At 39.3% G+C, this 27,903-nt stretch overlaps 1 protein-coding gene across 1 annotated transcript in view; it reads right to left on the bottom strand.

The window, feature by feature from the left end:
• Positions 1-27,903, bottom strand: part of LOC134211083 (cyclin-dependent kinase 14) — a 460,569-nt gene that overhangs the window by 291,668 nt on the left and 140,998 nt on the right. The window contains exon 3 of the mRNA XM_062687675.1: positions 16,718-16,795. Within this exon, the coding sequence (XP_062543659.1) occupies positions 16,718-16,795 (78 nt within the window). The remainder of the gene's footprint in view (positions 1-16,717; positions 16,796-27,903) is intronic.

The following is a 27,903-nucleotide window of genomic DNA, read 5'->3' as shown; positions in this document are numbered from 1 at the left end:
ACATCACAAAAAATAAATTGCCCTCAGCTCGGTTTGAAATCTACTTCTACATAAATTTCTCCTTGCCTGCTGTATTCTAATAAAATTATCCAAGCGGCCCTGTTTATTAGGCACTTCCACAATTATTATTTATGAGGTTTCTAAGCTCATTGCATTCCTAAATCATGAGGCTAACACGATGATAATTAATGCCCAGGGAAGTCGGGAGCACTTCCCGAAAGAGAAGTTTATCCCGAAATTCCTTCAGGAGTGCTTCCGAATTTTTTCGCAAAAGTTCTTCGGGAAAGTCTTTCAGAAGTTCCGTCAACCGAAACTCCTCCAGAAGTTCCTTCCGCCAGCGCATCCTCCGGAAATTCCTCAAGGAGCCCATGCGGAAATGCTTGCTTTTTCTGAGAAAATTCTTTAAAGAAACTTTACGGAAATTCCCCCCGGAGTTCCTCCAGATATTGATCCAGGAGCTCCTCCACAAATTTCTTCAAGAGTTCGTAGGGAAAGTCTGGCAAGATTTATTTAAAAAAAAAATCTCCAAGAGTTCCTCCGGAAAATACTACAGAAACTGCTTCAGAAATGCTTCAAAGAGTTTCTTCGTATATTCCTCCAGAAGATCTTCTTCGGGAGTTTGTCCTGGATTTCCCACATTCCTCTAAAAGTTCTTCCTGAAATTTCTCAAGGAGTTCCTTCGGAAATTTATCCACGCAGTCTTCCGAAAAATCCTCTAAGAGTTTCTGCGGGAAATCCGCCTGGATTTCTTCCAGGAATTTCACTTGAAATTTTTCCAGGAGTTTGCTCAGGAAGTTCTCCGGAAAATCCGCCAGCATTTCCTCCGAAGTTTCCTCAAGGAATTCCTACGGTAATTTCTTCCAGACATTTATCCAGGAATTTCACCGGAAATTTCTAAAAGAGTTCATACGGAAAGGCTGGAGCTCCTTCAGAAATTTCACTCAGCTCTTTAGGAAATTCCTTCAATTCCTTCAGGAATTCTTCCGGAAATCCTTCCAACTATTCCAACGGAAAAACCGCCATGAGTTCTAGCAGAAATTTCTTCCGACATTCCGCCAGGAAAGACCTCCAAAAATTCCTCCAGAAACTCCTTTGGAAAATTATCCAATGGAAGAGTTTTCTAGGGGTTTCTTCAGAAATTCATCCAAGAGTTCCTACGGAAAGTCCGCCAGGAATTCCTTCAAAAACTGCTCTAGTTGTTCTTCCAGAAACTACTACACAAAAACTGCTTCGAAAATACTTCCGCGACTACTTCCAGGAGTTTCTTTAAAAAAAACCTCCAGAAATTCCTACAGAAGTAGCTACGGAAATTCTACCGAAATTTTCTTCATGAGTTACTCCAGAAGTATCGTCAGAAATTTCACCAGGAGGTCCTCCAGAAATTACTCCGGAAATTTCCCAGGAATACTTCGGTAAAACCTCCAGTGGTTCCTACTGGAGTTCTTTCAGATTTTTTTTTCCATAAATTCAACAAGTTCTTTCGCAACTTCCTCTAGAAAAACCTTCAGGAGTCCCAACGGAAATTCCTCCAAAAATTCCTACGGAAATGCTTATAAGTCTTCATTCGGAAATTCCTACAGTAGTTCCTTTGAAAATGCATCCAATGGTCTTCCAGAAGATCTTACAGAAATTTCTTCCGAAACACCTTAAAAAACCGAAAAATTCGGTGGGACTTCTAGAGGAATTTCCGAAGGAACTCCGGGAGAAATTTTCGAAGGAACTACTAAAAGAACCTACGGAGGATCTCGTTGAGGAATTTCCGCAAAGCCTGCTGTAAGATTTATCGGATAACCTTGAAGGAGTTATAAGGCAATCCATAAGACAGCTGCGAACAGCTGACGATTTTCGTTTACCTTGATTTTTTGACAGATTATGACCGGACTGACAGAACAATTCAAAGGAAATTGTTAAGCGCGGCTTACACCAGAAGTGAGTTCCGTTCAACTGCATACACACTTTGTTTTGATTTCAATTGTCAGTCCCATCGCTGAATGTCCTCATGGACAGCCTAATTGTAGTAATTTACGGTAAAATTCCTGGAGAAATTTTCGGTGGAATTTTTGGAGGAATATCTCTTGAAGGACTTTTCGTAGAAACTCTTCATGGATGAATTTCCGAATGAACTCTGAAGGAATTTGTGTAGAAATTTATTAAAGAATTTCTGGAGGAACTCATAAAGAATTTTCTTGAAAAACTTCCAGAGAGTCTGCTTCAGGAACTCCAGAAGGGATTCTTAGAGAAGTATGCGTGAGAATTCTTAAGGTCACTTATCACAGAATCCAAGTTTCAAAGTGCTCGCGTTTTCGGGGGCACACCACTCGATACGGAAGTAACGCACAACTGTCATTTTTATTATTTCACGCATGCTGCGACGCAGCAAAGTTAAATCAACAAAAATGACAGTTGTGCGCCGCCTCCGTATCGAGTGGCGTGACCCCGAAAACGCGAGCACTTTGAAACTTGAATTTCATGAAGAGTGTCCTTAAAGGTTCTTCTTCTTCAAAGGCTCTACATTCCAACTGGAACTTGGGCTGCTTTTCAGTTATATATTCAGCATTTCCTCAGTTATTAATTGAAAGCTTTCTATGCCCGCCATTGCATGAGAATGTATCTTGTGTGGCAAGTACAATGGATACAGTATGCCCAGGGTGTCGAGAAAGTTTCCAACCCAAAAACATCCTAGACCGGACCGAGAATCGAACTCGCCGTCTCCAGATTGGCAATCCTACGCCTTTGCTCGCAAGGCTATTGGAGACCCTTAAAGGTGTTTTTGGAGAAATGGAGAGGAACTCTTGGAGGATTTTCCCAAGAAATTTATGGCAGAATTTCCGGAAGAACTTTTGAAGGCGTTTCTGGAGGAACCCCTGTAGGAATGGAGGAAAAAATAAATTTCCTAAATTCTTCCAGATTTTCTTCAGAAAATTCTTCCAGATTTTCTTCAGAAAATTCTTCCAATAGTTTCGTCGGAAATTCCTCCAGGAGTTCCTTTGGAAATTCCTTCATTGATCCTTTCAGAAATTCCTCCAGGATTTTTTTTTCCGGAAATTCCTCCAGAAATTCCTACAGGAGCACCTACGAAAATTCCTCCGGAAAATTTCTTCAGATGTTCCTCCAGAAAATCCGCAACGATTCCCACCAGGAGTACGTTCTGAAATTTCTCCAGAAATTACTACAAAAGTTCTTTGAGGAATCCTTCGGTAATTCCTCCAGTGGTTCCTCAGGAAAGACCTACATGAGTTCCTTCAGATATTCCTCAGAAAATTCAACCAGCAGTTTCTCTCAAAAGCAAAAATGCCTCCAGGACTGCGGAATTCCGTCCAGTAGTTACATCGGATATTCGTCTAGAAGTTCCTTCGGAAAGCCCTCCTAGAGTTCCTCCGAAAATATCTCCCGAAACACCTAACAAATCGGTGGAACTCGTGGAGGAATTTCCGAAGGAACTCCTGGAGGAATTTTCCAAAGAACTAATGGAGGGTATTCCGGGGGAACTCTTGTAGGATTTTTGGAGTAGCTTTTGGATTTGCTGGAGGAGTTTCCGAAGGAACTGAAGGAATTCAGGAACTCCTGTAGGAAATTCAGGACGAGCTCACAGAGGAATTTCCAGAAGAACTTCCAGAGGAATATACGAAGAAACTCCTTGAAGTATTTACGAAGAAGTTTTTGTAGTAATTTCCGGAGGAACTCTTGGAGATTTTTATTAAAAGAACACTTGGCAGTCTTTCCGTAGAAGGAGGAATTTCCGGAGGAACTCCTGGATCAATATCTGGAGGAACTCCTGACGGAATGTCCGAAGAACTCCTGGAAGAATTTCAGGAGAAATAACTGGAAGAACTTCCGCAGAACCTTAATGAGGATTTTTTGGAGGAATTCTTGAATGTGAAGAACTTTCGGAGGAATTTCTGGAGGAACTCCTGGAGGAATTTCCTAAGGAACTCTTGGAAGAATTCTTGAAGGGATATCCGGAGCAACTTCTGGAGTAAATTCCTAAGAAACTCCTGTATGTATTTCCGAAGCAGTTTTTGGAGTAATTTCCGGAGGAATTCCTGGAATATTTGAAGAAACTCTTGGAGGAATTTGCAGAGGAACTACTGGTGAACTTTTCGTAGGAACTCTGAGAGGCATTTCTGGAAAAATTTCCGCAGGAACTCCTGGAGAAATATTCGAAGGATCTCATGGAGGACTTTCCAGAGGAACTCGTGGAGGAATTTTGGGAGTAACTGCTGGAAAATTGCAGGAGGAGTTTTTAAAGTAATTCCTGTAGGAGTATTCGAAGGAAGAGAGAGAACTGGAGAATTTCTCAAGAGTTTTCCGAAAGAATTCATCGTTAGGTATAGTACATCAAATATTGACGAAAAAAGTTTAACGTTTAAAATAACCCCATACACACCCTTGCCGCCGACTAGAAATGATTTATCACGCCGTTGCCGACAATATTGTTATCGGCGCACAGATTTCCTAAAAATTCAAAAATCATAGAATACTTATCTTTAAGGTTGAAAAACTGAAAATCTGAGATTATTTTTTTTTAAATCCTATTGACACCCGACTAGGAGAGCATAACTGAAACTGAACACAATATTAACATATTGTGATATTTATAACTTATTTTGATAGAATTTTGTTCTTAGCAGCCATTATCTTTCAAATGTTGTAACAGGATTTTATCATAATATGATTTAAAAAATGCTTAACACCGAATTGCCCAACAGTAGGCAATTAAAATAGATGTAGCAAAGTCTTCCGGCCATATGGATATCACAACGCAAATATAATTTGCAAAGGTTGCCTTATTTGTAATGTTGTTAATTTCATGTTGACGAAAAACATTCTTGTTCAGACAAAAACAAAAATTTCTGATTGTTGATCACAATCTGGAGACCTATCACGAGCTGTAGAAATTTGCAACTGCACAGAAATAATATATTTTGTATCTGATTCTGTTATAAATTTCTAACAAAATATGTTATTTTTATGATAAAACTGTAACAAAATTTGATAGTTTTTTGTTTCCAGTAGTGTAATTTTTGATAGAAATTTAGATATTTTAACAACATCCTGCACCAAGTTTCTAACAAATTTTGTTATAAAAATTTAGTATAACATAATAACATAGGTTGATTTAATTTTGATATGACCTTCTAGTCGGGTAACAAAGTATTTTTTTTTTGCTGTGTAGGATATCCTCAATTATCGCGTTGAACGATGTCCGATGCGATTTGTGATTAATTGAATCTGTTACACGAAAACTTTGGCAAATTTCGCATGGGCTGTTCACAACGCGCATTTTCGCCTACTATGCACGACAACGTCTGCCGGGTCGACTAGTGCTAGTTTTGACTCAAATCCCGAACATGGCGTTTTAGCACCCTCAAATTAAAAAAAATGGTTTTCGTACGGCCGAGTTGCCGAATAATATGCAATTAATTGTAATCAAGTGTCGGTCTTTCACCGTCATTAGTCGTCTGAGTACACGCGACCGCTTACGTTAAGGCAATCAAACTCATCAAATGCTTTAGCCAAGCAAGCCTTTGGCACAGCAGAGTGCGATTGAATTCGCATTCTATACCGTCCCGCCCAGACAGTTTCTGGGGGGCATGGAGTGCGATCCTCTCGTTTAATAAACAATGTGCACTCGCTTGGCTGTGGGTATACAATAGTAAAGCACATGTGGAGATTGGACAAATCAAGCATCCGAAAGATATTCAATTTGCAAAAAGAGAGCTTACCGCGGTGGAGGTTGGTACTCGGATTCTGATGGCTTTTCCGCAAACGTGACCTTTAAGTGGTCTTGTTGTGTAGGGGTTATCACGCCTATCTAGAGAGTAGGAGGTTGAGGGTTCGAGTCCCTCCAAGACACGTGGATTCTTTTTCGCAAATTTCATATCAATTTGTCCATTTCGAAACATATGCTGTGCATATGCACAGCCAAGATATTTAACAAAAAATGGTTTTCGTACGGCCGAGTTGCCGAATAATATGCAATTAATTAAAATTTTCATCGGGACGATCAAGATTACAAACAAATTTAATGCATCTTACCGCCTGCCCCTCTTTTCAAGAATAACAGAATTCAATTCAGTTTTCTTGGGTAATCCAATTAAAATCTCAGGATTATCTATACAACACATGGATGATCCCAATCAGAAGACTTTTTATAATATGGTCGGGGTTCAGCGAAACCGCACAAAGTGCCTTTTTGACTGACTGATATTTTGTTCGTAGAATGAAAACATAACTTGCAGAAGCCATTTTGTGCGGTCCTTGAACGCACATTCTTTTTCGCTAGCGAGTTTTTTACGTTAGTGTTGCACAACAAATAACACCGCGCCTGCTCGAGTGTTAAGGAAGCCTCAAATTGTACATTCAAAATGTATCGACCGGATGCTATCTACCAAGCATTAAAGGAAGGCTCCAATTGTGCATTCGTAATGTATCGACCGGGTGCTATCAAGTATCAAGTAGGATATCGCGAAAAGCACGTACTTTCTAATCGGATTGAAGCAATCTGATATTCCATAAATTCAAACCTTCCTCATCTAAAACACATCTAATGCATAACAGGTACCGGTATCAACCATCAACTAGTTTTATGCTTACCCAATTCAAACGCAGATGACGTGACCGCACGAAACTATACAAATGGAGAACATTTGCATAAATATTACTGCGCCTGTACGTTCGATTTCATAGGTGCCTAACTTTTGATCGATCGCCGGGTACCGATTGGTCCGATCCGTATCCGTACAACGCAAAACATTTATCCATTGATGCGGTCAGTGATCCCAAAACATGAGTTATTAGTGAATTTAGCAACGTTCACCACAGGCCGCGGGCGGGTTTGCCGGGCCATGCTAAACAAACCATGCCTGGATTGGCGGTTTTTGTGATTATTTGCTCGGATAATCACCACAACAATCGCCAGTAGTCATATGGAAATATGTACATATAAATAGCTCAGCTACAGTGCCTGAACCGACTGGAGGCAGAATCCGAACGTAAATAAGTGCGGCGACGCGACGCGGTAGACTCCCGGCTTTGTTGCGGGTTGTAACAGATAAATCAGTTCACTGGCTGGTGCACAATTAGGCGATTGCTAATTGCGAGTATTAAATTGTGGCTGGGTTGTTATCTTATTTGAAGAAGTATTGAAATAAATGAAAATATGGGTTTATAGGATATGGAAATCAACTGTTTGAACACTGGAGCAAACAAATACTAATTAAATTTACACAATGCTGAGTGTGGCACCAATAGTTTTAATTTTTTGAATTAAAGTCTTATGTCAAGTCATCAAGTTATCTAGAATTTAAAGCTTGTTTAGTGGAATAACTCTACATGCCAGAAAATATACAAACTTTAACTATGAAGTTGTCAACTTCAACGACAACGACATTGAAACAAATACGATACACAAGGGAAGGTCATTCAGTTCAGGTCGAAATAAAGGCAACCGTCAAAATACTAAAACGCCGAAATATTTGTTCATCTATATTTGCATTCAATCAGTGCTGACTGGATCTTAAAATGATCTACAAAAAGAATTGTAACAATTTATAATCTTAAGATAATAATTATTGCTTACTCACATAAGGAATAAAAGGCTTCGAAAGGTGTTTACATATACTGAAACGTCTAATAAATTTACGCATTAAAACAAATATTTTGAAACCCAAGTTCAGAAAGTCTTGCTGTCATGATTTGCATAATAAGCCTGTCAATGCTACTTCATCAGAAATAGCAATTTGTAGCTCGTTTGACTGAAATCTGATCCACTTTTTTCTGCGCTCGCAAAAACTCGCATATTTATCATGTGCCTTTCTATAGCTAGCGAAATATTTGCCTACATGATCGTAACACTGCACTTGATATGAATACCGTATGAAAACATCTATTTTAGTCAACCCTCGGATGCACGGTCCACTGCAATTCGGCGTTCATACCAGTGAGAAGATGCCGATTCACTTCTGCATGATTGTACATTCGCCGTTGCCGGCTTGATGCTTGACGATGAAGGGTACAATATTGAATAAACACTAGTTTTGCTTGGCCGGGGGCGTGTTTTCTCACGTGATGTTGTTGATGCTATTAATGTACAGCTCTGTTGAACAAACCTATCATTTTGTTAGTAAACGATGCCGCAATATTGTAATTAGTGAATAATTGGGTCGATGCACTGACACTGAAGGATGATTGATGAGATGGTACCAAGTTGTTCTAAGGACTGTTTCAGTACATAAATCAAATCACAAGAAACTTAATCTGACCCTCCAACAGTCTATTCAAACTCCCAAAATGAAAGCTCCCAACTTTTACATAAATATTGAGCAATCAATCCATGACGTGTGTACAATTTGAATATTGCTAGCTACATTGGTCGAATAGGGGTTCTTGGTGAAAATCAAGCGAATTTTCACAGCAACCTTAAATTTCGGGGATTAAAGCTTATGAAATTCTTCTTTTGTTGGTTCAAATTTTCATTAAAGGTTTCCGGGAAAATAGACGACCTATTTTTCTATTTTCAATTTACGTTAATATATAAACAAAACATATTTATTGATAAATTTGCATTCAAATCTGAGATCCTTTGGCCTAAGCCCGTACGTTAATAAAACGCTCAAATTAGTCCCCCTAGATTATACCTTTCTCGTATATTGTTACACAGCCCAATTTATCATCAAAATACATCGTTGGAGAATATTGCCCGTTGCATCAATTTTTAGACTCTGGCGCGACTTCGTTTTACTTCGAATTTTTAGCGTGCGCACCAATACATTCAAACTATCTTCGTAATTGTTTTTTGTTGTTGTTATTTATCAAACACACATGTTTTTGTTTACTCAAATAAACAATAAAAAGTGTCAATTCATTTGTGTGTGTGACACGGGAAAAATATTCACGCAAATAATTTTCGCGCAGGAGTCTAATAAGGCGGAATCTGCGCAATATGTTGAATTACTCACATATTTACGAGTGAATTTACAAAAATGCTGCTTAAATGAATCTTAGCGTGCGCGTGTTACTCGAGCCTTTTCATTATATGATAAGGCTGTAGTACCGTTACAGGAACTACGTGCACATCAATATCTGATTTGGGGGCAGCAGGGACTATGTCCAAGGGATTAACGACCCCTCCCAACGGCCTCTGCGAGTAAGGGGGCCTGCCTACGACGTGGTGGGGCTTGGCAGCGGGCTTTGTTAAACCTCTACAAAAAGCTGCATGTGTCCGCAAGCAGGCCCTATCAAAGCGACCGTGTGCCACTCAAAGCGCACAGGAGCCCAAGGGGTGCCAATTGGCACATCAGGATCAATGCCAGCGAGCTCCTGATTATGGCATTCTGGCCGCGTGTTAACGGATCTTGTCTCGGATATCGTAATATTGTGAAAGCGAGGGCTGGCAGTCTGACATTCTACTCTCTTAGTAGAGCCGGGTGATACTGACTCGAAACGGCGAGTGGGTTAATGGATAGGCTGTCTTCCGTCCCCTAAAACCGTGGCGGACCTTGTAGCACGCTGTCCAATCCTGCCACCAAGCTTTGCCTGCAGGGTGGTAGTAGGCTCAGATGCCCTTTCCTGACTTGCGCTGATCTGGCTCTGAACACGTAAAAGTCAACCCTTGCATGGCCCCCTGCATGCAGTAAGGCATGTAAAGATAACCATGGGATCATTAAAGACGACTACTCCAGTACACGGAAACTAATGCATACCCACAGGAATTAAAAAAAAATCATGAAATCATGAATCAGGTCAGTTCATGAAACCATGATTATAATTCATGATTTCAGGAACATTATTCATGGTACTAGGCAATCCTAATCAGACGACAGCAGGGGTGCGAATTCTCAATCTCAGTGACTGAAATTTGTTGGATATTGATACCATTCCCTCTTCACACTCACTTCCTAGCAGTGAAAACTGAAAATGATTAGCAGCAACAATCAAAGATAAAGTAAACAAAAGATCTCTCTTCTCATTGCACACGCAGCCCGCACTGACAGTCTATTCAGTTCACTCGCTGCTGTGTGAATGCGACGGCCCTATTTAAATGCATGGGTGAATACTATCACTTGAAAGACAATGACAGGAAAATTGTGCCGAATGATCATCAGCTTCAGCCCGCTGTTGGCAAACCGAGCTTGCTAAGCTACTCTTGCTTTGTCGTTCTGACTGAAAGGCACCGTCATAGGCAAAGAGGAGCAGAGAAAAATACAAAACAAAAGAATCACACTCAGCAGGCATTGTTGATAAATTGCACCACTGGACAACAGTATGCATAACCGGTTATACTTCGAACACTCCATTCCCGAGAAGTAAGAACGGCTGAGAGGTAACACGCTGGACTCTCGCTCAGTGTAACTTTTTGACCCTTCCTTCGGAAGTGTCTATAATTTCACTTTGTATGCGTTACGCAGGTGTGTTACGTATTAATCTATCAAGAAATCTCGTGAATTATTAAATAAAATGTATGGTATTTGAAACAAATTCACTTTGACATTGAAAACATAATTATAACAAATGATATGATATGGAATTATGCCTATTTTTCTGATTTGTTTCAAAGAAACAAATGATTTTTATTGAGGAACATATAGAAGCATGTACAAAAAAATCTTCTCAGAAAAGCAAAAACGTAAAAATTGATAGGGATTTCAAAAATTTCTTCAGTAGAAGCTAGATAGCAAATGTGAGCATGTTTTGAGACACTAATAGATCACTTGTATGCATGTATGTGTGCGTATGTGTGCAAATTCTGAAATTTACTACCATAAAAATCTCGCTCATTTTTAATGTATTGAACAAGTTTAGTTTTACCAAATTAGGCATGCATAAGGTGAAATATATGTTATTATTGAACGCTATTGAGTTTCGCTCAGATCAATTACTGATTTAGTTAGTTCTGGATTAATTAATATCGAGGTCTCTGGAAATTACGAGTACAATATATGCAACCAGCGTTACGATAGTTGCTAACCATGTCACAATAGTTATTCAATCCGACGAGCGCCTTATAGATAGGCAGCATGAAGTACAGTACGTTATCATTCGTTAAGTTGTCACTCAACCCAAGACATCCGCCTTTGGGTAGGCAATTATTTTGTCACTTTCACGGTAAATCGCCGTGGGAAGCTGAGTAGTTTTATCTCGTTTTAAATACTGGAGTCTGGAAAAAAAATTCCATATAACTAAGGAAGGGTCAAAATCTCACTGTAGGTGGATTAATCTGGGTTTTTTTTATTCTGTCGATCTTAGCAACCAAATTGTAACGCATTGGTTGCGTTACGCGAAAATAAATCATGAAATCATGATTTATATTCCTGGTGTATTTTCATAGCATGAAAACACGATGGATTCATGGAATCATGAATTATTTTCTCATTTCTGGGAACGGATTTTTACCCGTGTAGGATTCGACGGCAGCACAAGGGGGACCCATTTACAATGAGTGAAGCAAAACAAAATAATTCCTTTGAATTCCGATGCGAGAAGGTGACTTCTCGGCCCAAAAAGGCGAAAGGCACCAACCAGGCGCAAGTCGCCGGGCCGCAAGAGGGTCCAGTCTGTGCCAACGTCACAAGGGACCGAAAATCCCTGGCAGCTGGTTAGTAGTGCAAAGCGGAAGTCGAAGGCATCTCGACCCGCAATGGAAGCTAAGGACAGAGGCGAGGCCTTGTTGGTGAAAACTGATAAGGCAAAGTACGCTGAAGTCCTTAAATCGATGCGGGCGGCCGAAAGCTTTCGGCGCTGGGACAGGTCGTACGAAGCGTCAGACGCACCAAGATCGGTGAAATGATTTTGGTTCTGAAACGCAGAGCGCAGGCTAGTGGGACTGACTACCGCAAGGCAATATGGGTGCGGCCGAAATGGTGGCTCCGGTGATGAACGAAGAGTTACTCGCGGTGGCCAAATCCCTGGTACTGAGCGTTAGTGACACTTGATGTGAAGAACGCATTCAACAGCGCAAGCTGGGATGCCATCGCGCTCTCGTTACACCGGCTTAGCCTGCCGGTGGTCCTGTACCGGGTTTTGGAAAGCCGATGCCGGTCAGAGAAGCATACCTATTACAGCAGGAGTTCCACAAGGTTAATACTGAGCCCGGTATTATGGAGCCTTGGAGATGACGTAACCTGGGAAGTCTACGGGGAGTCAATTCCCGAGGTAGAACTGACCGCAGCACACGCGACCAGTTCGGTGGAGGATTGAATGAGCGCTATAGGCCTGGAGCTTGCTCAACATAAGACGGAGGTGGTTATCGTCAACAACCGCAAGTCGGTTCAACATGCAGTGATTCACGTGGGTGAAGTCGCTATCGCATCAAAGCGGAGTTTGAAGCTCCTTGGGGTCGTAATAGACGCGAAGATCCCCGCTTGCCCGGACTGCCCAGGTGTTGATAAAACTGCAGAGCACATACTGTTCGTATGTCCTCGTTTCGACGTCGAAAGAAGAGCTATGCAAGACGTTGGGTTTCCGGAAAGACGTATTGCTGCTGCAAATAGGGCCTTGTACGGATTACGTAACCAGCTTAGGTCCCGCAACATGCAGACGGAAACGAAATTTGCTCTATACAAAACTCTGATTCTACCAGTGGCCCTTTAAGGACATGAAGCATGGACATTAAAAGAGGCGAACCGAAGAGCTTTCAGGGTTTTCGAGCGGAAAGTCCTGCGTACAATACTCAGAGGGTAACTAGAAAATGGTGTGTGACGCAGACGCATGAATCATGAGCTGTATCAAGTATACAAAGAAGAAAATATTGTGAATCGTATAAAATACGGCAGACTTCAGTGGGCTGGTCACTTAGTGCGAATGTCGGAAGAAAAAATAGCTTAGTTAAACAATATTCAACAGAGAACCAGATAGGGGCCGGCGACTTCGTGAAAGGCCACGAACACGCTGGCTGCACGCGGGGGAATCGGACCTGCGGACCCTGAACGTTCGGGGAAACTGGAGGAACATCGCCCAAGACCGACGATTATGGAGCTCTACAATACGCCAGGCATAGGTGTATCGACGCTGTAGCCAACCAGGTATCCAGGTATGTAAGTTTCAGGTGTGTTGGAATCGGAAATGTCGTCAGGTCAAACGCAGGCATAATGATCATTTATCGGACTACATGGAGTTTTTATGAATGACATGAGCTAATTTATTTTAAATCTACACCATCTACTTATCCATAAGTCATTAGAATAAAAATTAAACAAGTCATGAACGATATACCCGTTCTGCGCTAAGCATCCCAGCAGGTCCATAGAACCGATAGGATTTCATTCATTACTTTTAAAAGCTGCTATAAACCTTTTTGATTCTCCAAAACGTCCTGGAGTTCAGAACATATGATCTACCTGATCAACCAAGTCATGAACGATATATCCGTTCAGTGCTGAACATCCCAGCAGGTCAATTGAGCCGATCAGATTACTTTTACAAGCTACTACAGACCATTTTGCTTCTCCAAAACGTGACATCTGATCTGCCGGATCAACCAAATCATGACCGATGTGTTCGTTCAGCGCTAAACATCCCAGCGGGGGGTCTGTTGAGCCGATAGGATTTCACTCATTACTTTTGCGAGCTACTACAGAATTTTTGGCTCTCCAGAACTTCTTATCTACCCGATCAACCAAGGCATGAATGATAAAGCTCAGCGTTAAGTAATTAAGCAGGTAATTTGAGCCGATACGATTTCACTCATTAATTTTACACGCTTCAGTGGGTGCTCCATGAGCTGATGTTCTAAGACCAGATGTCAACTCGGGAAAGCATATGGTTCCATACTAAAAATATGTTCTCGGTTACTCTGGTTTCCTCAACTGTGCGGTAAGATGCGCAGCTGCAATTTAAAACCATGCTGATGGCGGCTGAGTCTAATCTTAGTCGCAGATATCGGATTGAAAATTTGAATGAATGGATCATCGAATAATGGATCAATAAGAGGAATAAGTTGCTCTGGTGAGCGTATCGTACAATTTCCTAAAGAACTCATGTTCAGTGATTGGAACTTCTTAGCGCAGTGGTTCTTCGCCCTAACAAAAAATAGTCCCCGGCCACATTCGAATGGACATTGCTCGACACAAACACCTCTTTAGTCATTGTGCTTCTGTTAGAAACCTTGATCTTAAATTAAGATCATTTTAGAGTACATTAAACACCTCGTATTCAAGAATATCCAGTTTACATGATGCGCATATGCTTTTGAAACGGATCTGGTATATAGCGACAATAAGGACGTTGCAAAAGCCTTGGTTGATCTGGAAGATAACGTGGGCATAACTCGAGAACGTTTTGTGCATTTCGCGGAGATAACAAGTGATCACTGTGCAAGTAGCACAGATTAATCTTAACCACTAAGACAGTTGGTATCCAAGTGGCAAACGGACGTTGTTATCATTGCGGACCCGTACCAAATCCCTGACGACAACGGCAACTGGGTGGCGGATGGCAGGCGATTTGGACGAAAGGCCGATCTCCGGTCCAGGAGGTAGTTCCAACGCTAGCGAAGAGAGCAGATATAGATAGAATAAAAGTGTTCTACTGTAGCTTCTTACAGTGCAGTTTATTCAGACGGCTGACAGACCGGGAAGGTCGGAAGCCGTTGGTTATTGCAGACGACTTTAACGCGCAAGGGAATGGAGAAGCCCGCACCACCACTAGAGGGCAAACCCTATTGTAGGCTCTAGCCAGACACGGTACTCTCGCCAGCTAGAACGTTTCGTTGGAACGGTATGAAGACGATTATTGACATCACGTTCTGTAGTCCTAGCCCTGGGTTGACCAGTGACATGAACTGGAGAGTGGACGAAGGCTATACACAATGCGACCACTTGACAGTCCGCTATGAGGATTGAGGATATCCATAGTGTGCACAGCGTTTGATGGACCAATCAATACCCACCGTTCCCGGTGGTGGAAGGTCTCTGGCTTTGAAGAAAATTCCCTCACCGCAGATCTTAGACTAGCGGGCAACACGGTAATGATATCCTTTCTGTACATCTTTATTGTACGAGCAAGATAAAAAAAAACAATACCTTTACCTAAACTTTTCGAACGGCGTTTCTTTATATTATTGTTTTACTACCGAGGTCCGTCTGTTATGTTTGATTTTTTTTAAGAAATTAGTTTTTACTCTAGCTATGGCTAAGAAACATAGTCCAACTTATCCTAAAGTAATCCTTAACCGATTTTCTCGCAAGCTGCTTTCGATGGGGGGCAACGCCTAGGTGATCACTATTGAATTTTATAACGATTGGTCATCACGTTCAAATGTTAGGAAGAAAATGTTAGTGCGATCCAAATGGTTGATATCTCGGCTAAGTAAAAAACCTTTGAGTAAAATGTCTTATGTGTAATCAGGACCGAAAACTCGTCTTCTACATTAACTTTAAGCGCTGTGTACTTTATATTCTTGTACCCGAAACACAAACGAGGCGCCATTCACAGATTACGTAACGCAAGTTTGGGTAATTGTACACCTTTTCCCCGACGGTAACATCTTTTGTAAAAATGATTCGATTTGTTTGTGTGAACTGTAGCGCTTCAACTGACTGTGATTTGTGAACAGTCCGTATTGTTTGGCATTATGGCTACGTGCCCGACCTACACAGTCTTCCAACTTGGGTGATATGAACGACAATAGCTGAAGGAGTTTATAGTTCATTCGTGTCCATGATGTGTTGTTTTTCATACACATCCTACAATATAGTGTAAGCAGTAAATACTTTTGATTCGAACGCCCCAAGGGCGTAAGCTCTACATGACGGAACCCACCCTACCGACTTTTCACGTGGCATCACATAATCGGTGTTATGCAGAAATATATGTTGTGCAATTTAATTTATTATGTCCAATTATTTTCAAACGCTTGCATAACTTTCCATTGAAATTTCAAGTCAATTATTCTGTTGGATAATGTCCGCACAAGAAAAAAAACTTATAATCATCATCCTAAAGCGTCAACTTTCATCACCATTATGGATATTATTCAGTGTTGCGTTCTACCCCAGCCGGAACCGCAACTAACATCCATACATCGTCGACGTTTGACCGAGCACAAAAAGTTTCATTCAAAATTGCTTCATTCCATTTGGGTAATAAAAAAATACTAAGAATAGAACCTGACCGGGCATAGTGCGTGAGCTGTTGAAAGCTTTTGGAAATCCGGCAATTTGAAATCAACCCCCTCGAGCCACCTAGCCATTGAACTTCCCCTGCGGAATGTTGCTGAAGCCAAAGCGCATCCCGTAGCAGAATACGTTCGGTGGGTATAGGGGTATAGAATATTCTGCTGTTCATGGATCCGGTTTTGCCCGGAAAACTATTTCAACTTTTTCCACTGTATGTAAATTTAATGGGCAGCCGCCATTGGGAGCCCCGTTTCCATTCCCAGTGGTTATACGGACGATTCAGGCGGTGTTCATACACCATACCTTACCTGGTCCAAAAGTTGGCTGGGAGCATTCGGCGGACTCAACTTGCAATTTTCGTGCGGTGCTTTCACGGTCTATATGATGTAATTTAGTAAATGGTTCTGATTCGATCCCGGTAGTGTCAACAGTTGTAAAAGCTAGTTCAACTGGCTTGGAGTTGTTCGATAGGATTTTCTGGTACGATTTTTTCTTATTTTTAAAATATGCAAACTATTCTTTTTTTATAGGTTTATATTTGGATTTCACAAAAAGCATTTTCTTATTCAAAAGCATAAGAAACGAATGACAAGCGTACTTACATAATCGACCAAAGCTGTGCGATAACCGCTTTTTCAGCTTTTGTAGGGCGCCTCCTTTTTTCTCACGCATTGTTACTCCTGCAGAAGAAAATAAAAGATAAATAGAAATAAATTAATCATACAATACGTATAAAGCTTGTTCAGTAACTGCTATTTACAAATCAATTAAAACTAAAACATAAAGCGAATTGGTAGAGGCAGATTGGCAAAGGTCCAATCAATAAAATACGTTACGCCTAGAGGAAGAGGAGGATTGCCTGAAGTGTGACAATCTATACAAATTTTTAAATTATTCATACAAAAAGTGTGACATAGGGGAGAGGAAGGGTTGAACCAATGGCCAATTGGCCAATTTTTACGTTACGTAATTAATGGATCTCCTCAAAGGCAAAAATGTCATAGCTGTCGCATTAATTGAAGTGACGACACTTCTGATATAAAACAAACATTTTTATCCATCTCGATTTACATTCCCTGTTGCTGTTGGAAAAAGCGAATCCTTTGATTGCGAAAACCTACCAGGAAGTGTATGGGTGCACTCGGTTTGTTATGTCAGCTGAAAATCACACACTTTCGATTCGTTAATCGGTCATGAGATGCGGATTATAAATCCATTTATCGCCCCTGTCAATTAAACTGCACTCTCATTGAATGCAAACAGATTAATTACGAGAATGATGGGAATCATGGAATGGCAGCGGTGCGGTGGTTGATGTAGGCGGAAAAGGTACATCATTACGATTGCACGGATCTTTGCATTTTCACACCGGATCAATGCGGAACGCCATTAACGTGTAGTAGGCACATGAACTGCAAGAGCTCTTTGAACGAAGATTACTGAAAGGAGAAAAAAAAGGTGGGATGAAGACGAAGCGCCATCTGGAGCGCCGTTTGGGTCGAAGAAGCAAAAAGATTCGATACGATATCGCATTATGGAGATAGTCATTAGCATTTATTAGCGGGCTGCCCAGTGACGAAGGAAAATACGGTTGTAATAGATTGTCCGTGGGGAAGCAAAAACGGCAATTATCGTCTGTTGAGGTATAAAATTATCGTTCATTAGCGCAACAAAAAAAAAACTAATCTTTCGCAAAAACCGGGTGAGCTGCATTACATTAGCTCAAAAGGTTTTGATTACTTGGGAAACATTTGTTATACAAAATTTTGTTTAAAAGCACTTGAAGATATCATACTTAAAGAGCTTACTGTTTATTTAAAAAAAAAAAGACAGAAAAGACAGAATCAGCGTCTTCGACCAGAGGTCGCACAGACTGAACACTTAACATCTAGCATGAGACAACGGACAGGACATTTACACAACACCCAGTGGACCAGTGGAGAGCTTTTCGCTTTACGAAAAGTATTCTCTTTACCGGGGCGGGAATCGAACCCACACTCCGCAGCACATGCGTCTAGACGATTGACGTCGCTAACCGCACGGCCACGAAGCCCATTTTATCAGTAATGACACCCTATACTAAATGGAAGATCATATATCCCCGAAATCATAACGCCAGTGCTGATTTTCATATAGAATGGTCATGTATGAGTATCGAAATATCGTTTCAAATATGCCTAATGTATATAAAAAATACTGCCATTGTAGCCTAACTGCCTACCTGCCTGACTGGAATGAATTTATGTCTTCAGAAGGGATGGACTGATGGAGCTGATAGAAAAAAAAATTCAAAGTGATTTTTCTTTCCAATTTGAATTCTTTGAAAATAATATTTTCCCCGAAAATATTATTTTCACAAAAAAATTAAAAATATTATTTACACCCCAATGTCATGACAATTTTCGAAGTCACTTCTTCACATGATTGATTGCACGTAACTATAGACAGAATAGATAATACCAGCAATGCGTCAAATAAATAGTAGGGATGCTGGTAACATAAATCTATCGCAAACATTTATAACACCTATATACGTTAATTCAAATTCATTTTAACAAAAGGTTTAAAAGAAATATTCGAGTGGCAGCTATGTGGTTATATGGCCAGTGATGTCAGTATTCAATTGTATCTACAGTGAAACCTCCATGAGTCAATATTGAAGGGACCATCGACTCATGGAAATATCGAGGAGTGGAGAAGAAAATCCTTGGATAGCTGTTTGAAGGGACCATCTCAGTAACCCAGAAATATTTTTTTAGTATGGCATAATTTGCTTCCATGAGTCGATATCGAGTCATAGAACATCGACTCATGGAGGTTTGACTGTATCTCTTTTTATTCTTTATTATGTGGATATAATTCGTATGTTTTTGTATCTACACCACCTCAGATCTGTGATGTAATTTGAAATTACAACGAAATTATTATAAATTATTACAAAAGCTAAAATCTGTAACATAATTCAGTTGCTAACATCAGTCGTCTTTGCGACGTAAAACAAAGTGAAAATCGAACTGGTTTCTAAGAATACGTACCACGTGTTTGCCTTTGCTGAGGATTCAATTCAATGATGCAGTATTTTCCTAAATGAGTTCATCAAAGCAATGATCACTTGAGAAAAAGTGCTCCCTTATCGATTGTATCGAGAGTTTACATCAATGCAACGAGTTGCAAAGGAACTGTTGAAGACTGGTGAAGATACTACAACTCGTTGCTTCTGTGGCATTTCAGGCTGCGACGATGACTATTGTCAGCTCTGTTTACTGTATTGTTTGAAGTTTTGTTGCTAAATTCATATAACTTTTAAGACGCAGTTTGTTCAATGATATTTATTCTTTCGAAATGTGGAAGCCTTGAGTTTCGGGTACTTCCCGTCTGCGTAAGGCGAGTCGCGATTTTCGCCTTTATTTTTATGCAGAAAATAACTAGAAATTTTTTAAACATGTAGCTTGAAAACGATACGGAATAATGTTCTTTTCTAAACGTCATAACGTGCTATACATAACATACTAAAGTTTGATAGCTTTGATGTCCAGATTGAAAAAAAATAACGAACATCCTTGAAAAATGCATCTGAATGGGATCAAGTGGGATGCATTTGACCCATTTGACGGTATCTAATCGGCGTAGGTTCATCGAAGAGCTGTATCAATTAAGTATTAGTATAAAATTATCAAGAATGAATTCAATGTAAGATTGTTTACATACCATTGCTATAATCTGTAGTATTTTTAATTGTTTTTTTTTAATGAGACATAACAAAGCGTTCCTAGTTTTGATAAAACTTCTACTCAGTGAATCTAGGTAGTCGATTCCCTGTCGATTTCGATTAACTTGATCAATTTTCTACCGAGATATAAACACCTATATAGGGCACTGCACGAAAAAATCTCTTTCTCTTTCGTTCTCCATAAATTTTGACATTTACTGGCCTTGTTGCTTTCTATTTAATTTCTTTGCAGCGAAAAAGAGACAAATCATCACGTGCAGTGCTTTATAGCTATATTCAAGCGTAGCTACAACTCATTTTCATCAAAAAACGTATCAGAAAAGTATTGCAGAAAGGAAGAGATTTCATTTCATTATCTCTGACGAAATAGTCCGACCAGGCTGCACTACCATTCAAGGTTCCAAGACATGATGTCTGTTGTATCACATCCGCAAAATCAGTGCATCAATGTCAGATGATAATATATAGCAAAGGGTTTAAGCCCATTTTTTTATCACAAAAATTTGTTTCACCACTTTAAAAAATAGGCTTCGAAATTTGGTTAAGGTACCCCGGGGCAAGTGAAAATACGGGGTAAGTGGGTACTATGGCTGCCGATTAATCGGTGAACGTTTTTAATGGTAACAATGTTCTAGAAAGATGAAGCAGAATTATCAACGAATTCGCCTGACACAAAAAAAATTGAAATCAAAACCATTTGCGGCACCATACTAATGGTATTGTTTAATCATGACTTTAAACTACCGGCAAAATCTATTACTTTTATTTTAATTCAATGGATTTCCAACAAAATAGTCGTTTTTAAATTCATGTGTGACAACAAAAACTATTTAAAAGTTTTGATTAAAGCCAAAATCTGCAAATTTTCACTTTCTCTTGATTTTTAACATACATGGGGCAAGTGGGACATATTTGAACAATATCTTCGATAGAGCCATTTTACCTGTTTTTAGATTGTTGTCTAGTGAAGAATAACTTCGACACTCATATATCATATGGATCTGAATCAAATGCAGTTGATATCGTTGGTTTAGTTGTTAAGAAGTAATGTACAGTTGATTTACCAAATGTGTATTTTACTTTCTGAAAATTATCTCCCTCATGGAAACGAGCAATGGTTATACCTTTTTCCGTTTTTTTTCCGTTTACAGTGCAAACAATCTATTTATCCCTCGATTTATCCTACAATAGATCAACAGGTTTTGTCTTGTGTTTTGTGATTTTTGAACTTCGCATCAGATTAACAGATTTTCAGATAAATAAAGTGCTTAAGACATAAATTGGCCATTTCGTTCTATTACAAATTTACAACACCGCCTGAATAAAAACGTTCCTTTTAAAGTTCTAATTTATGTTAAACAGAGAAACATTCATTCGAAAAGTGAACAAAGATCTGCTTATCTCTTCCATCTAGCACATTTGGTTAGAAAGTGAGCTAATGTAAAACCAGATAACAGACAATTAAACAGTAAACTGGCTGTTGTCTTGTTTTTATATCTGCTAACATTGTAATCCCTTTTTTTGCCAAAAACAAAAGTCTGACAAGCAATAAAACTCCATCCATGATCTGAAATACTACGACTCAGAAATTACATGAACATTATATCTACATTCTTCAAATTAGCTTCGTTTGACAGTATAGATCAGATTAGGTCCCACTTGCCCCGTTTGAAGGGGTAAGTGGGTCCCACAGGTAAATTTATTTAAGTCACTACCAATATTTTTGTAACTAAATAAATGGCTTACAACACGTCTACACTTCATCAACGGAAGCATATAATGATGTATCCGTGGTTAATGTCCTGAAATACCCTGTTTTCTAAGTATGCGTTAGCGATTTTGCTGAACTAGCGTTTTTTAGGTCCCACTTGCCCCGGGGTACCTTATAGACTTGGGCAATGAGCACCCTCGTTTAATTGACAAATCGTTCAATATCGCTGTATTTGTCACCTTACTCATGTTAGGTAACCTTTTTATACAGACGGCTGGTATTCTTCGGGATGTTAGGTCGGCTTAAATTATTACATTGGATGCAGCGAGTGGTTTCGTGCCACAAACATCAGTGCTTATCCAACAATAGAAGTTTAGTGTTCAAAGCAGCTGATAAAACTAACATAAGCATAACAAGCAAAGTGATCATGGTTCTCATCGAACTACAACAAATAGTTTTCAAACCGGTAACATGGAGCGGCCGAGCATAACATTGGTCTACGAAAGGCAGCAATAGGGAGACCGCATTGTGCTCTTGTATTGTGCGGTTGTCTGTTCTCTTTGCTGAAGGAAGTTTTTAATACTACCCTATTTGTACCTACTTATCCCGTTACAATCTTTGCAAGGACCCGTGCATTCGTTTTACGTTATACCCGTTTGCGGAAGTAAAATTTCGACAAGCAGTGGTGATCCTACATGGACACCGCACTGGGAAAAAAAACCTCTAAGAAGGTCACGTCTGCACACTCAGCAATGAGCATTAATAACAACAAGAGGAAGGGGAGTCTCTGAATCCTCCACTTCCTTCTAAGAAACAAGGTTTCAAGACAATCATGCCAAAGCGCGGATAAAAACAGAAGGAACCTGGAGACTTCAGATGTTCCTTCTAACTCTAACATTGAAAATAATTCTTCTCTTATCAAACTAAGCAATGAGTTCGATTTGATTCATGACGAAAATGAGCCCAGGTGATTCGATCCATGCGAAGAAGCAAAGGATTCCGCCAATAGTGGTATCTGTTACCGAGTTTTATGGCTTTCGGAAAGAAATTTTGAGTAACCTTAGGGGTGACTGCCGTGTTTTGCCGGGATCCTTTAACGATCGCAAACGCCTTCTTCAGTATTTAACTGAGAAGCGGCATGAATTCTTCACGTACGACGACACTGCTGAGCGATTGTTCAAAGTCATCTTGAAAGGTCTCCCCAGTGTTTATAAATCACTGGATGAGATTGAAATTTCTGAATTACTTGGATTTTCACCAGTCCAAGTAATTAAGATGAAAAAGAAATCCCACTCTGGTACTTCCCAGAGGGGCATTTCTCAAGAATTTTATTTAGTTCATTTTAACAAAAGTGAACTAAATAATATGAAAAGTTTGGAAAAGGCCTGTATTATGTCCCATGTCCGTGTTACATGGGAACATTTCCGCAGGCCTGGGGGAAATTTTCAAAACCCCACCCAGTGCCGTAAGTGCCAAAAGTGGGGTCATGGAACCAAACATTGTCACATGGATGCTAAATGCATGATTTGTGGTGGAACCTCTCACGCCAAGGACGCATGTCCTGTGAGAGAAGATTCCAATAAATTTAAATGTGCAAACTGTGGGGCAATCATAAATCCAATTTCTGGGAATGCCCTTCACGCAAAAAAGTTTTGAATTCCCGTGCAAAATTGATGACGGGAAATTCCAATCGGATCCCAGATTCGACGGGTAGAAATTTTTCAAACGCTCAAATTTCGAAACCGGTTACCGGTCGAGCAATTCATACCCACCACAATTCACATACAAATTTTGCCGCTCGTCAACGGGTAGCAAGCACTTCAGTAAATTCCAATTTTTCGAATGTACCTACGTATGCAAACATCGCTGCTGGTAGAAAAAATTTCTCTTCCCAAAATGAGGTTTATACCCATGTCCCAACGGAAAATAACGGTCATGTTGCCGATTCAGGTAGCATGACTGCTTCCGATTTTGATTTTTTAACTGAACAATTGCATCACATGATTGATGCAATGTTCAAAGCAAATACCATTCCTGAAGCTGTTCAGGTTGGTATAAAGTACACACAAAAAATTGTTATCGGACTCCGTTTCAATGGATCCAAATAATTGTGTGAAAGTTCTAAACTGGAATGCCCGCTCTCTAAAGGGTAAGGAAGATGAATTATTCAACTTCCTAACAGTTCATAATGTGCATATTGCCATTATAACAGAAACTTATTTAAAACCAGGACTCTCCATTAAAAGAGATCCAAATTATTTTATCTACAGAAATGATCGTCTTGACAGCGCCTGTGGTGGGGTCGCCATTGTCATTAATAGACGTATCAAACATAAATTATTTTCTTCGTTTGAAACCAAAGTTTTTGAAACCTTGGGAGTTTCTGTTGAAACAAATTTTGGTCAATTTTCCTTCATTGCAGCCTATTTGCCTTTTCAATGCAATGAGCAGCAAAAGAATTTGTTGAGAAATGGAGTTGATTTTTTTTGCGTCAAAAAAAAAAAATGCTGAAGTTTCCGATTGTAAGTTTTCGTGATGTTTGTTTGTCCGGCGGAGCCGCCCTCCTTTGAATGCGTTGCGATTCCTGGTTCAATTGTTGCGGAAAGGAGCAAGAGGAATAGGACGTCGCAGAATGAAGAATGTTCGTAATGAATTATGAAATGATCGACCGCTGCAATTTGTTTCAAGGACGATTAAAGGCGTAATGCCCACCAGGAAGGATAATGATCCTTATCAAACTATTTTATTAATGGAATACCGATGCGCGGACGGAATTGGTAAGCACGTTCCAGTTATTGCCTTATCCTTGATGTCTGATACACATTTGAAATATATATTTCGCTGGTAGCCAATTATTTTGACCAAACACTCCGGTAAAACTAAAAAATACTGTTAGTTCGGTAGAGATGATCTATTCCTCGGGTATCGGTACTGTAATAACACTATCATCGGTAATAACAATTTTCGAAATTCAGTAGTTTGAATATGTAATTCGTTCGGTGATATAGAATCTTCGCGGTTTTGTACGGAATTCTAGTAAACTCTTTCGAATTTTCGGAGCCAATTCGGAAATTTCTTGCAGACTGTCTCTAATTCTTTACGAAGAAAATGATTAAGTTTTTTTTCAACTGTTAGGATCCCCGAATAATTTATGCCGATCATGAAATAAAAGAAAAATCATATGGAATATACATATTAAAACAAACTTTTTGAGAGTTGTTATGTGTTGTGATAGAAACATCATGAGTTAAAACTTACAGATATTTATCAATAAAAATGTTTGAATATCTAGTAGCTAGCACATTCTGTATTAACATTATTTGCTAAAAAATATAATTTCAACGATCGCCTATTTTGCATTTCCCTGCTGTGGTGTTTTCGTTAGGTTTATTATAGTGAAATCACTAAAAATGGTTAGAAATACATGAACATGTGTTTGATTTTGAATTTAAGCACATATGAACACATGTGCTGACACATTGCAAAAAAAAAAAAAAATGAATTGAAAACAATTTTGCTATTCATCTGCTAGTTTATTTTATATGTTAACAATCATTGAATGTATCAAATACAATGTATATTATTACCCGAGTAATCGATTATTTCACATTTAGAATATACTAACTGTACGGTACTTGTGACAAATCATCACAAATTAACATTACCGAATGACCTGTAAAAGTTTCTATTACTGAATACGGAACGTTGTTCTGTTCAAAGTTTGTTAATATACTGTAAAATATTTCAAGTGTGTATATTATTATATGCTCCATACATTACCCAAAACTAAATACGCACGTTTGCTGCTATTGCCGCGGATATTGTGGGAGTCCCAGGTATCCGGTTCAAGCTTTAGTTGGCATCGGTGGCTCTTCTCGACCTTCTATTCCCTGAGTAGTTAGTGTGAACAAGGGCGTCCTTGTGATATTTTGCTGCACCTGTTGTGAACATCTAGTACATCCCAATCCCCTGCACTTTCTGAAGACACCTTTCTTGCTTCAGAAGTGAATCCTTTTTATAGTACTAGCCTTCATAACAAAAAGGGCACCATTACGGAGCATGAGATTTGATCAAATTGTTCGCATTAATACTTGACCAACACCCCCAGCTGGGTGAGGGGTAGAGGATGACACACACACACACAATGAGCAGCAAAAGAATTTGTTGAAAGCTGATCTTCAAATTCTGACTCGCTACAAATCAAAATTCTTCGTAATTGGTGACTTCAATGCCAAACACCGTTCATGGAATAATGCTCGAAGCAATTCCAACGGCAAAATTTTATTTGAAGATTGTTCTGCGGGATATTATACTATTCATCCACTCGAAATCCTTTGACAATTGATTTGGTTTTAACGGATTCAAGTCAGCTGTGTGGCCAATTGGTAACTCATGCTGACTTTGGCTCTGATCACCTTCCTGTGACATTTGAAATCTCACAAGAAGCCATTTATAATCCAATCAGCCCTACTTTCAATTATCATAGAGCTGATTGGGATTTATATAAAACGTATATCGATAGGAATTTTGATGTTGATATTCCTCTCGATACCAAAAGTGATATTGATAATGCTCTCGTATCTTTGACAAATTTAATTGTCGAAGCCAGAGGCATTGCAATTCCTAAATGTGAAATTAAATTCAACTCCATTATTATTGACGACGATCTTCAGCTACTGATCCATCCGTCTTAAAAATGTGAGGCGAAGGCAATACCAAAGAACTCGCGATCCCGCATTGAAAGTTATTTGGCGAGATTTGCAAAATGAAATTAAAAAACGTTTCGCTATTCTGAGAAATACCAACTTTGAGAATAATGTCTCGAAGTTAGATCCCAGTTCGAAACCCTTTTGGAAATTAACGAAAATTCTTAAAAAACCTCAAAAGCCAATTCCAGCTCTTAAAGAGGGAAATAAAATTTTATTAACAAATGGCGAAAAGGCTCAAAAACTTGCTCAGCAGTTCGAGAGTGCCCATAATTTTAGTCTAGGTCTCACTAGTCCAATTGAGGATCAGGTTACACGAGGCTTCGAAGACATTCTCAACCAAGATAATGTTTTTGACCCTTCGTTGGGAACTAATTTGGATGAAGTGAGATCTATTACTAGAAAATTTAAAAATATGAAAGCACCGGGTGATGATGGTATTTTCTACATACTTATTAAAAAACTTCCTGAGAGCTCTTTGTCCTTTTTGGTTAATTTATTTAACAAATGTTTTCAATTGGCATACTTCCCAGATAAATGGAAAAACGCCAAAGTTGTTCCAGTTTTAAAGCCGGACAAACATCCAGCTGAGGCTTCTAGTTATCGCCCAATCAGTTTGCTTTCTTCAATAAGCAAACTGTTTGAAAAGATTATTTTAAATAGAATGATGGTTCATATTGCTGATGAGCAATTTGGTTTTCGCCATGGGCATTCAACCACTCATCAGTTATTAAGAGTTACGAACTTAATTCGGCTCAACAAATCTGAAGGATATTCGACTGGAGTTGCTCTTCTTGATATAGAGAAAGCATTTGACAGTGTTTGGCATGAAGGTTTGATTGTAAAATTGATTAATTTTAATTTTCCTCTGTACATTATTAAACTGATCCAAAATTATTTATCAGATCGCTCACTGCAGGTAAACTATCAGAATTCGAAATCTGATAGATTACCTGTAAGAGCAGGTGTTCCCCAAGGCAGCATACTGGGGCCCATATTGTATAACATTTTTACTTCTGACTTACCTGATTTACCATCAGGGTGTCCAAAATCTTTGTTTGCAGATGACACGGGCCTTTCCGCCAAAGGGCGAAGCCTTCGTATCATTTGTAGTAGATTGCAAAAAAGTTTGGATATTTCTCCACTTGCAAATATGGAAAATTTCCCCAAATGCTTCCAAAACTTAGATTATAATTTTCCCACATAAGCCGAGAGCTTCTTATTTGAAACCTTCTAGCAGACATATATGAATGGGGTACCAATTAATTGGTCTAACGAAGCTAAATATTGAAAACTTCTGCAAGATCAAAAATTAACTTTTAAAAATGACATTGAAGCATTCAAGCCAAATGTAACAACTAAATATATTAAGTATTTATATCGCCTCATAAACAGAAAATCTTTGTTTTAAGAACAAATGTTTGGTTTACAAACAAATTTTTCGGCCAGCCATGTTGTATAAATGTAAAGTGTAAAGAAGACACTTCAGAGGATTCAAAATCAAATTTTGAAAATGATTCTGAGGTTGCCTCCGTGGTATAGTACCAATGAAATGCATAGAATTTCTAATATTGAGACATTGCAACAAATGTCCACTAAAATAATTTTCAATTTTAGACAAAAAGCATTGCAATCTTCTTT

Source organism: Armigeres subalbatus, chromosome 2 (genome assembly GCF_024139115.2).
Source record: "Armigeres subalbatus isolate Guangzhou_Male chromosome 2, GZ_Asu_2, whole genome shotgun sequence".
In the NCBI taxonomy this organism is placed as follows: domain Eukaryota; kingdom Metazoa; phylum Arthropoda; class Insecta; order Diptera; family Culicidae; genus Armigeres; species Armigeres subalbatus.
The sequence above is the reverse complement of the archived record's forward strand: the minus strand, read 5'-3'. Positions and strand labels throughout refer to the sequence as shown.